Raw genomic sequence first — 12,323 nt, forward strand, 5'->3', positions numbered from 1 at the left:
TATACAAACCTCCAACATTAAATTGCTATGTCTGACATAAATATTATCCCCTTCTACTCTCAAGGAATTTTTCTGTGAAATTAAATCACACACAGAGGGGGAAAAGCAAATAAACATAAGTGTATGAATCAGCAAGCACCAGAAACAACCCTGACTTGGACAATCTAACACATTATAAGTAATACAAATCTTAAGAACCTAAGGCCACAACAAGCAAAACTCACAAATAAACCCTGAAAATGCATCACCCCCCACACAATACTAGTGGCAGGCAGCAGCCACCAGGTTTTAACTTTGCAGAAAAAATATCCACCTCCTCCAGCTGTGTTTCCTCTTCTTCCATCTTCACCTGAAAAGTTATACAGCAAATGGCCAGAACACGGAAGTATTACTGGAAACTGTGGAATCGGTGCAAAGAAGCTGTATTTGAACTTCAGTGGGGAACCAGCATTACCAACCTTATTGCGTGGCCCTCAGAAGATGCAGAATCTTAAGCCACTTTGGTCTCTCTTCACCTACAGTGTTGTATAGATGATAGAAATGATCCTTTGCAAGGGTGGAATGGAGAATGAAAGCTTCACTCTTTCTCAGCCCCTATATTATATGCATTGCTTTTGAAAATATATATACATATATATATTTTTTACTCAGGAATGAAAATAGGAGAGTGTAAAAATGGCATAATTCAATCTGTTCTCATTTGAAATGTCTAAATGAACTAATGATGAGGGCAAAGTATAATGATGTAAAATTTGGCTTTCACTTTATGTCAGGGACAAATGTTCATTGTATTACTCAGTTTTTTAACATTTCTTTCCTTAGGGGAAATTGGTCTCCTTTGCTACATTCATGTTAAAATGGTAGGTATTTAAAAATACTCATTGAAATACAGTCACTTTTCTTTCATAAAATTCCTTAAACAGGAATCATTTTCCACAGTTGGACAATTCCAAGCATCTAACATCTGAAAAGAATAAATTTGTAAATTTAAAACTAGCTAAATACTGATGACTAGACTCAAGGCTAGGAATGGCAAGAAAGAAAAATCCTGATTCTGATACTAAGGGAAAATAGTTTAATCTTTACATGTTAATGGACAGCAGGACCATATATCATATTTTTCCTTTACAAAAATGATAGTGTCAAATCTGAGAGTTCAAAATGCTCTTAAAAAAAAAAAAAAGCCTTTAGAGTATTTTTGAGAAATCAGCAAGAAGCCCACAGTATCTTTTTTATCAAAAATGAGACACGGCCAACTCAATAATCTGTTAAGAATTATCTTGCAATTCTTTAGTCAACAATGAATTTTCTAAAATGTCCACCTTTGACATGCGCAGGCAACCTGTAAGAATCGTGGTTTTTCCCACATGACCTAAGCATACAGAACATTATCTTCACACTTTTCTTTTGGTTTGCTCTAAATTTTGTGACTTGCTCTTTGTATTGATAGTAACCTCAGTATACTATCAATATACTCAGTATACTAAGTCACCAGACCACATTTAGCAGAACAATCAAAAACATAATACACATTAGCACTGACTGACTAGTAGTACAGAGATATAGCCCTATAAAGAGGTAAAAATCCCCAACCAGGCATCAAATTTTAAATAAAAGAACACTTAAGAGGCCCAGATATAGGGCTATATATTCTAAATTTTCAAAAAGCCTTGTTTCATTTTTCATGTACATTTGTTAAAGAAAAAATAACAGAATAGTATCTTCCTCACAAAAGTTACCTGATGGTAACTCTGTCATACGGTTACATGATTTAGAGTTAAAAAGAAAAATACTACCTGAAATTCATCTTGTCTCCAAATGCTACAATAATAGGGAGACAAGGAATTTCTGAGATTAGACCTACAAGTCAGAAGTAAAAGTATAAAGATGCATCCTCATAAATTCAAGAGAAACAAGTTTGACTTTCTAACAAAAGAAATAATAATAATGAGTTCTAATAATATACATCAGTTACAGTGATGTCTATTGCATTCTAAGTTCTTTATTTAGACCTGGTAAGGTCTACAGATATTTATAAAATAACCCTATAACTTTGCTTTCAACTTAGAATGTGTGCACCTGGTCAATGGGTATCAACGAAAGGGAAGTTGCTCACACTTGCTTCTCATGCACTGAAACACTGTGTGTGTGAACATGTACAGCTCAGACAAAATGGAGAGTAATCAGTGGGAAAGTTTATGCACATGTTTACACTCTACATTAGGAAGGGTACAAGATGACGTGTAGCTTTGTTGACTGCACAAATTGAAGATTATGTAGGAGTACCAACAACTGCTTCCTCTTCCTCTGTTCTGTCATTCAAGTTACAGTCGTAAGACACATTAAAAGAAGTGGCTTTAGCCTCCAGATAGCAGAGGCATAGAGCCAGAGGAAGGGAAAAGGTGAGGGAAAAGGGCACTGACTGAGAAGCAGAGAGAAGTAGCCCAAAGATGAGGATGAGGGAAGGAAGGAATGAAGGGGAGGTGATAGGAACATAGTGCTGGATGTCAGTGGGGAGGAAGGAGACCCAGACCTTGGGGAGGCTGGGGAAAGCAAGATACCCATCTTCATCGAGGAGTGAGGGGAAGCTGGATGGCAAGCACTTGCAGAAACTGAAGGAAAAGTACCCAAACTGAGCATCCTTGTGGTCAGCCTCTTTTAGAGGCTTCTCGTGGGCGGGGGGACAGTCGACCTGAGAAGGGGCTATAACAGGATCCAAGACAGGATCAAGGCCAGTGACCTCACAGTCCCCCTGCTCTGAGGTTTCCCCTGTGGAAAGGAGCTCTAAGCTGTCGAGTGTGATTTGGTCGGCCTCCCCAAAGGGGTCTTCCTCCGAAATGTCTGAAAGCAAGTCCAGTTCAGGGACTGGCAACAACTTTGGGGGAAGAGATGAAACGTGGAGGATGAATGGTGAGGGTGGGCACATGAAAACGGGCTGCTCTCGGCACTACCCATGATTGAATGTGAAATTTCACAACGGATGCATTCAAAGGAGAAACAAAGGCGAAGGAGAGAAAGGAGAGAAGAAATGGATAGTTAGTGAACAGTTTTACTCAGAAGTAGAGATTGTATTAATACAGTGTGGTTAGAAAATGAATTGAGTGATCATTTTTAAAGAGGAAAACTACTTTTATCACATAAATTGTATAGGCATATACTAATTTAATTATTATTTTCTGACTGGTTGCAAACAGAGCCAATGAAACTCAAACGGCATCACTACTTTTAAACCAGGTTGCTGACAGACATTCAAAGCATCAGCAAAAAAGCCAACACACTCAGTCTTTTGCTGAAGATAAGCAGAATTTGCTTTGGAAGTTAAAAGAACTTCAACAAATAACCGGATGTCTGAAACTGACCAGGCCAGCTGGAACAGAGACTCTGAATGGCTGGGCTCTCCCGTTTCAGACATCACCAGTCACTCTCCTGGGCGCCCCGTCAGCGTGATCGTAAAATATTCTGACAACTTTTCAGCAGTTAAAGGACACCTTGTTGGACACGATCTCCATTATTTTTAACTCAATAATTTTTGACCACACAATTTTTAAAATATAATACTCGGCAATTCTTTGACGAAGGCGTGCAGGTGATTTGATAGCATGAGTTCCCAGGGTCCCCCCCCACCCTCCTCTAGGCTGAATATTAGAGGCTGTCGACTTCCTGAGGAACTAACTGGCAGCTACTTCACCTAGCAGGTTCTTCGTGAATTCATGAGGCACTCGTTAGAATTTTCAAAGTTAAAATTCAGAAAATATTATAAATTTACAGAATGCAGAATGATTTCATTTGGGGGGGGTTGTTCTGTGCATATATAAAAAAGATATATGAAGAACTCAAAGCCTCTTCAAGTCAATCTCTCAGTGACTGTACTCGCCCGAGGTAACGTGAAATAAGTGACAGATCTGAAAACACAGCACAGGGTACTTCTCCAATCACTATGGGATATGCACGAACTAAGGCCAAAAGCAACACGCCTTCTTCTCACTTGTTCACAAAACAATCACCCTTTGCTTAACAATTTCTTCTTCATCTGTTGTAGATTATTAATGAAAATAATATTTTTCACCAAGAACATCTTTGTTCATCCCCCAAAATTTAAGTCATCATAATTAAAATAATGAAACAGGTTATACTTTAAAATTTGCTTGTAAAAAACAAATATAAATTTCAAGCCATCATACCTTTTATCATTTAGGGATTTAAATAAAATGATTATGAAAAGAGTAAAAAAAGGCCAATAAATTACTTACTTGCATTAATATAATTTAAGTTGAAATATTTTGCTTTGAACACCAACCAGATATAAGTTAGAGACCCTGTCCAAACCAGCAAGAGCCTACACATATCTGGAAACTGGAAAATTATGTCAACAGAGAACATACATTGACTGATTTTTAAATATTTGAGCTCTGAAATAACAAATGGAGCAGGTGGCCTCTAGTCTAAGTACACATTCAAAGACACGTATTCTACTAATTCACCATACCTTTCCTTCAATGAGCTGCACATGCGGGGCTTTAGTGGGGCTTCTGACGTCCCTCCTGCCATCCCCATCCTGGGCTGTGGCAGTGCTGACAGCTCCACGGCCGTATGCTGAAACCTCCCCAGCAGGGCCAGGAAAATCCTTCCTAAGACTTTGGTCGGCGTCACCAATTAGAGCTAGTAAAGAACCATCGTTTGGATTACGTTAGGACATTCACGTGGTCAAAGGTTACGAAACCTACCCCTTTTACACCGATGAACAGGCAGCATGTACACAATAGGAACGCTGTTCAAGCTCTGAAAATGCCAACATATCTAATGAACTCATCTTTAGACTTTTCCCCAACTCAAAAAGGATTGTGCATTTTAACCCACCAAACTAAGCCAGGCTTTCAAAGAAGGTTTTTGAAGGATATACACACTGATTATGAAATTAGCCAGTAGAAGGAGCTCTAAGACTAGCTGAAACACGGGAGTCAAAGCACTGTGTCAGAATTACTGTGTGAGCATTATTTTAATTCTCTAGGGTTTCTTTGATCTTGCCTGAGCTTATTTCTGAATCAATTTCTGAAACAAATAACTATCTATTTATTAAAATGATTTGCTTCTATAAGTTTAAAGAATTCTGCCATAGATGAATCTTTAATTTGAATACCATTTAAAATTGTGATAAGACAGTAAAGGTAGATTTCAGGGAATTAACTTCTATATTTACTTTTAATAGTTTTCATTTTTCTAACCTCCCTCCTGAATGCCTCAACACGACCCATGAGTAAGTCTCATACACAGACACCCTCCCACTCAGGAAACGTGGCCCTCATGCGATCCCTTCATCTCCCCCACTGATGGGCAGGAATACTGAGTTGGAATTTGTGTCACACAGCAGATCAACCCACGATGGCCTCAGATCTCAACAAGGTAAAGTGAGTACCAGCTGGCAAGCCTCTATCTATCTACAGTTTCTCCCTCAAACCACAGGAACAACCGCTGAGGTCATTTCACTCGTGTGAAAGGGACTTGACTGGCCCGGTTCCACACCCCCCCGAGAAGCCCAGAAACCACAAAGGCTGTTACACTGCAAGCTCTTGGAGGGCAGGGACTGTGTGTGATCCACCATCCTGAACTTGGAGGCATCAGGCACCTCTAATCCATGCTTTACAAGTAACCCGTGATTCATACCCCTTACGTGCCCTGACTAAAACTTCCCTCTTCTCCAGCCTTCCCTCCTCTGGCCACCCTCATATTTGCACCAGTTACTCAAGCCAGAAAGCTGAGTGCTTGGATCTGCTTCTAAATGTGGCCCGTTCTTCCATCTCTACTTTAGCAATCCCGTCCTCTGAAGCCTTTCACATTCATTAGGTACTCATACTTTGAAAACTCACAGAATGTTATAAAATGAACTCTTATCTTACATTAAGTATAATTATTTTTCAGGGTTTTTTTTTTTTAGCTTTTGAGATTTTCATAATTTTCCCTTGGAAAGTATATACAATTCTGAGTAACTCTTTTAAGCAGACTTACATATACTCAGAAATTAATGCAAAATGGGAAAAATCTGACCTAGAAATGGTTTCAGATACAATGTCAACATTTTAAAGAAATTCAAATTTAAAGTTACACAATGATGCTGACAAAATGTTGACTTTGCATACTTCTAAACACTTATTAATTTCAGTTTGCAGGATTTTTTTGTTTAATTTTTGCATTTTGAAGGAAACAATTCTTTTCAGGTCTTAAACACTTACAGAACCCTGAAAAGCTTATATGCCCCAGGCACCCAACTTATAGAGTCAAATGGCAAAAAACCTACTATATCCCCCAACAGAAGACCATTACTCTCAACTGGACTGATTCCTCTCTTGTCCTTGCTAATCATTTTCAACATTGCAAAGTTATTTTTTTTTAAAGGTCACACTGTGTACTCATGTGCTTGCACAAGTGTGCACACACACAAACTTTCAGCAGTTTCCTACAACACCTAAAGTAAAATCCACATCCCTGACCATGGCCTACAAGGCCCTGCACGGCCTGTCCCCGGCCCACTTCTCCCCATCGCTTACTAAGCTCCGACTACATATGTCTTCCTTGTGTTCTGGGACGTACCAAGCTCTCCTTAGTCTTAGCCTTCAGACCTGCGCCTGCTCCTGCCTGCAGTGTTGTATCCCCTGCTCTACTCGCGGCTGCCCCCTTCTCATCTCTCAGATCTCAGCTGAAATGGTTCTTGCTCGGATAGGTCTCCGTTGCCAGATGACCCAATCTAACTAGTGTCCCTGCTTATTGTACTTTCCACTTTCACAAAATCATTGATTCCCTTGCTCTCAAATGCACCTTGGTTATTTAAATAATTGATCTGCCTCCGTTTTGGTCTAATTTTCTAATATTGGAATGTCACTATTCCAAAACAGCTGTCCTAGATTTACTTTTATTTTGATATTTGATTTTAGATATCACATTGATTTTTATGTTCTATGTAATCACTAGAAGATTTAATTTGTTAAACCTTAAAGTGAGGACTATTTATACAAATATCTACATTAATCTAGCCTAACTTAAAAACTAAACATGAAAAATAAAATAGAACACATTTCAAAACAACAAAAAAATGGTGTATTAATGTGGAGTGGTGGCAAAAAATACAGCTCAGTACCAGGCTGTAGCCCAGCTTTGCTTCAAGGAGGGAAGAAAAGGAGAATATAAGCCCTAACCGAATAGTTCACTAGCTGTCTGGTCCTACAGTGGCATGAAAAGCCTTCTATTTTTCTCTATAACACAATAATCCTTTTGATGACTTGCCCATCTGATGAATTACAGTGTCCAAAACACAAAAGGAAAAATAATGGATTACTGTGCCGTGTTTGTTGCTTTCACTTGTAAAAATCATTGTTTTCAGATACAAACCTATTCTAACCCTCTGCACTGGTTGCCTATGTAAGATGGTGGGTTTCCTTGAGCACAGCTGATGTGCCTCATAGAAATCGCAGTGGTTTACTTTTCTTTATAAACTCTAAAACTTGTAATATAAGTTATAAGGTCTCATAGTTCAAAACAAAGGCTGAAACAGACAGTGTTCCAGAAGGAGGAATGATTTCTCCCAGGGCACTAAACAACACTGACTGCTTCTATTCAGCACTTACATAAATTCTCTTTAACAAGGGGCAGAGCTTGTGAAATATTTATAGAAGTGGGCACATTTTTCGCATTTACTTGAAAAATGTTCAGTCGCCAAATTAGCTAAGTTACACTGACAGCTATCTTACATTAATAATCCACTCAATTTAAATCTCAGCGTTTGGAAATATGGACACTCATTTGAATAAGCTTATGGTCGCCTTGCACATTTTGTGGGTGGTCTCATAAAACTACATTGAAGATTCTCCAGAAACAAGATTTATTAACTGTATGTATCAAGACGCCCACCGACAAATCCTGAGAAGTATCTCCGTGTGTGTGTGTGTGCCTGGACCTCTTTTCCAAGTTTATTCCAGGAAAAATAGATCAAGGCCCAGGGGTGTCAAACCTTCACTAATGAGAGAACGTTTTTATCTATTAGCATATCCAGTCTGTTTTAGCTAATTATTTAAAGTACAAGTTGTTTAAATTCATATTTTAAAAAGATATCAGTAATAACAAACCATCAAAAAAGGTTTTTGCTGACAACCCTAGTAAAATAGAATTTTCAAATTTTATATTATGGTTTTTGCATGTTTTGAGATTAATCAACAAAAACATTGTTAAACTAATTCTTCTGGTAGAAAGTCATTCATACCAATTACCTTCTTTCAGGTAGAAAAAAAATTAATTCCTTCATAAAGTATTCTAAGATTAACCTTAGTTCTAGAAAACCTGCTATTAAATGAAAATTAGGGCAATAAGATACATACAAGAAAGGAAGCAACATCAATTTATTTGCATGTATAATTTACATAAAACTACAAATATGTAGCTAACTAGAATTCCAAGAGGAAAAATATACAACTTTATATATATCTCCCCTTGGCTGAAGGAACAAATGAATATATTTCCTTTCTTTTGTTAAAATGCTGTGTTTAAACTAATCCCTTTGAAGCTACGAATGCTTTATCATATGCTGGAACGTCTGGTAAACTTCTGTCAGCATCTCTAAACTCATAAAAATTTGAAAGTTTTAAGTTCCTTTGAATAAAAAGTTCAGATGTTACCACACCAAAACCCTTGAAATTACACTTTTGCCAAAAAACTAAGTCACATAAAATACATCATAATTAAGTCAGACCAATAAAAACATGTTTATCTAACATCTTATCAATGAGAACTCTTAGTTAGTATTTGTGTCCACCAATAACACCAAAAACAAAAAAAACCAACCTTAAGTTTCAGAATAACAATTTCCAAACACTACCAAATTTTCTTGTAAGTATAAAAAATAGAACTTTATTTACTCAGAAAAATGGCTATCCCTCCAGGGTATTGCTGGGGGCTTTATCAACTAGATCAACATTTTCTGATCCCCCTGGATTAGAAAGATTAATGAAACCCAAACAATCATAAATACGTTTACCTCCATCTAGAATCCTGGAGACCCGCTTACTAGACGTGCGCTCAAAGTGTGGCGCTGGCCTGTCAATGAGGGTGCTTGCCTGGCGTGTCTGGGCTTGAGTGCGGCCACTGTAGCGGAATTTGGACCCCAAGGTCAGGAACTTGGCCTTTGGTGGCTGCTCTGGAGACACAAGCCTATAGTGGGGAAAAAAGGAACAAAATTAGAATTTATGAATTCTTTATTCATTTTCAAACTATCTGATTTTATTAAGCATGAGTATTCAATTTTAAAAAAAGGATGACTTAAACTAATGAAAAAGAACATTACTTATATACGTAAGAGCTTGATGATAGTGATAAATAAATCCATATTCATGAATATATGAATGTTTTCCTCAACCTGAGCAAAAGTGCAGCTGTTCTCAGTGTGTATGAAAGGTTATTAGCTTAAATTGTTTAGATAAACACATATGTCTGAATTCTTGCTCCTAGCTGTGAAGTGCCAAGTAGCAATCCATTACCATTAGTAATTCTTAATATTTATGTCTATTTCCCCTGGGAAAGAACATCTAACTCAGGAAGCTATTCCATCAAGCGATGCTTTCCCATGAAAAGCGCAGCACGTGGTGGACCTGCAGAGATGACTAACATCCTCTCTTGCTGGCACAATTTTACTGGTTAAACCTACGTTCATCATGAATAAAGTTAGACTTAATGTCAAATACTTCCACATATGTGAAAACATGTTTTTAGTAAATAAGCAGTCTTATCTGGAATACAAGGGAAATTTCCTCACTTTCATCGTTGGACCAAGAGTTGGCAAAACATCTTAACAACAACAACAACAAAAAATCTCAGAGCTCTTGTAGTTTATTAAACAAAAGGCTTTAGATGACAACTCCAATATGGAAAACGCTACCAAAATCTTTCCTATCATTTTCCAAGTAAGAGTGATTTCTTTAAAAATGTTACCATTTCAAGTATTTCTAGACCTTCTGCCCAACTTTTTAGAAATCTTACTCTGCTTAATAAGCAATGAAAAAAGACTAGGCAAGGTAAAGCTACATGTAATAATACAAGAGGTGATCCTCCCTTTATTAAGGATTCTCAGGAGTATTAACCACCTGCAAAAAAAAAAGTGTTAAAATTAAACTAATGAAAGAAGAACTAAAACACTCTGGCTCTCTTGGCTTTTATCTATTCCTGTAGGGTGGTAGAAGTGTTTCTTAAAACCTGCCATTTTCTGCCAATAGATTTTTGAAAAGATATATATCACAATGCAAAAGAAGCCATCATTAACCAGAGCATTTTAATTTTATTTCAAAATGAGATAAAATACTCTCTTGCCTGACTGGCACTGGTGACCACATGCACAAAGTATTAGCTTACAGATTAATTTCCTGATGACAGAAAGAAATCCTTAAGTAATTACACTTCAATTAAATAGAAAATAAACATCAAAACAAAAACAAAGGATGACTTGACCACAGACATTTATTACTGCTAAAACAATTTTTGGGGTGATTTAAGTCAATGGTAATATAAATAAATTTTCTAAGAAAATGTAGATCAATCAACAAAATATTTCAATACTATCACTTCAAGATCACTTTATTTTCTTTTGGTATTATTTTCATTTTCCACATCAGACCCTATCTTCACAAGGCATCTATCACTTCACTTTTGCAAATTTAAAAGCTACGATAAGGGACTAATCATCAGAGTGTTAAAAGCCTGAAGCGAGATAATATACTAATGATGTGTTACAAAGAAATTCAACTTTTACATATTTTACTGCTTATGAACATTTTAATTTTAATAAAAATCCTGTAATTACAGATGTTATTAATGTTTATCTATGGAAAATGAACATTTTAAGAAAACCCACACATTAATGACTAAATCAATCACACATTTAACAAGTGCCACAGGTTTCCAGTAAAGCTCTCTACGAAGTGGCTGATGACACCGATTGACTCGGGATTACTCTGGATTTACAATGCCAGGTTTAAATGGCAGTTTACTGTCAAGCTAGATAACCTCATGTTAATCTTGTTTACACACCAGCACAAACCTCCCTTCCCCCCCAAAAAAGCACTGAGAAAATACCAGGATGCACATTAGCTGCAGATTCAGTGAGGAACTCTAGCACAGCAGATACACTTCTGGGTGCTTGGAGCCACACTACCTGGGTCTGAATTCCATCACCACTTGTTACCATCTAAAGGACTAAGGGCATATTCCTCAACTTCACTGCTCCTCAGTTTCTCCATATGTAAAGTGAAGATATTGCATCTTCCCTATAAGACATGTTATAAGGATTGATACAATTATCATGTACAGTACTTAGGATGGTGATGGACTCTATTAAATGCTCAAGCAAGCTTTAATAGCACCTTTATGATGTTCTTGTTCCACTAATATCAGTCTCGCTGAGTGGCTGTCAATCAATACAAAGATCTGTTTAGAGCTTCGATCTGAAAGCTATTTTATTTTTCTAATCTTTTGCACCTTTTGTGATAAACTAAAACAGAACAAAATCCACTGATTGGATTCAAAGCATTCTGCAGACAAATTATGATTTGCCCTTTCTGTGTTAAATACATGTTTGATACCATTTGTGAGCAAAGTTATACAAGATTTAAAGATACAAAAATGTTTTCATTAATCATTATCCCAAGAGTTTATAGGAGGAAACTGATGCTTTTACATTGGAGTTATGTGAGTAAAAATGGCAGGACCTGAGACTCTGCAGAGCTCCCACACATCTCGGAAACGCCTAGAAGATTCCAAGAGGGAGGACAGTGCAGGGCTTTAGAATCTGAACGCCAGGTCTCCACCTGCGCTTGGTGCCAGCCTCTGTGCTCCGCAGCCGGCGCCGGGCTCCGAGGGGCAGCTTCCACTGGGGGTGACGAATAAACGAGGGCACTATGCACAGCAATCAGTTCTTTGTCTGACAACAATATGTGCTCAATAAATGACAGCACTTCACTCCTAAAATGACTATTGCTTTTATCACTTTTCAGCCTTTTGGCTAAGATTAAGTGTCAAATGGTTATTGCTTTTATTATCGCTACTGAACAGGGAACCCGGCTGTCTGTGCTTCCTGGACCTGTGTCATTTCACTCATAAATGTTACCTCTTAGGTGTATTTGAGGCAGGCTCATGTTGTCTTAGGAGAAAGTTTCCATGGCTACCAAGAGAAACCACAAACGTTTCAAAAATTTAAATGATCAGTGTAATCAAGTCAGATGGATTCAGGTATATTTTATGAGCTGCACTTTTCCTCTAAAATGAATATATTAGGGCAGTCTTGGAAACAGATA

At 37.5% G+C, this 12,323-nt stretch overlaps 1 protein-coding gene across 22 annotated transcripts in view; it reads right to left on the reverse strand.

Moving 5' to 3' along the window:
• EPB41L2 (erythrocyte membrane protein band 4.1 like 2) overlaps window positions 1-12,323 on the reverse strand; it is a 205,865-nt gene that overhangs the window by 35,310 nt on the left and 158,232 nt on the right. For 15 of the 22 annotated variants that reach the window (XM_036024704.1, XM_036024705.1, XM_036024708.1 and 12 more), the window contains 3 exons: window positions 9,020-9,192; window positions 4,487-4,659; window positions 10-72 (listed from right to left, as the gene is read on the reverse strand). In XM_036024704.1, the coding sequence (XP_035880597.1) occupies window positions 10-72; window positions 4,487-4,659; window positions 9,020-9,192 (409 nt within the window). Of the gene's footprint in view, window positions 1-9; window positions 73-645; window positions 2,948-4,486; window positions 4,660-9,019; window positions 9,193-12,323 lie in introns of those variants that run through there. The other 7 variants (XM_036024711.1, XM_036024726.1, XM_036024723.1 and 4 more) reach the window with 2 other exon arrangements.

The sequence above is a fragment of the Phyllostomus discolor genome, chromosome 4 (genome assembly GCF_004126475.2).
Source record: "Phyllostomus discolor isolate MPI-MPIP mPhyDis1 chromosome 4, mPhyDis1.pri.v3, whole genome shotgun sequence".
Taxonomy (NCBI): domain Eukaryota; kingdom Metazoa; phylum Chordata; class Mammalia; order Chiroptera; family Phyllostomidae; genus Phyllostomus; species Phyllostomus discolor.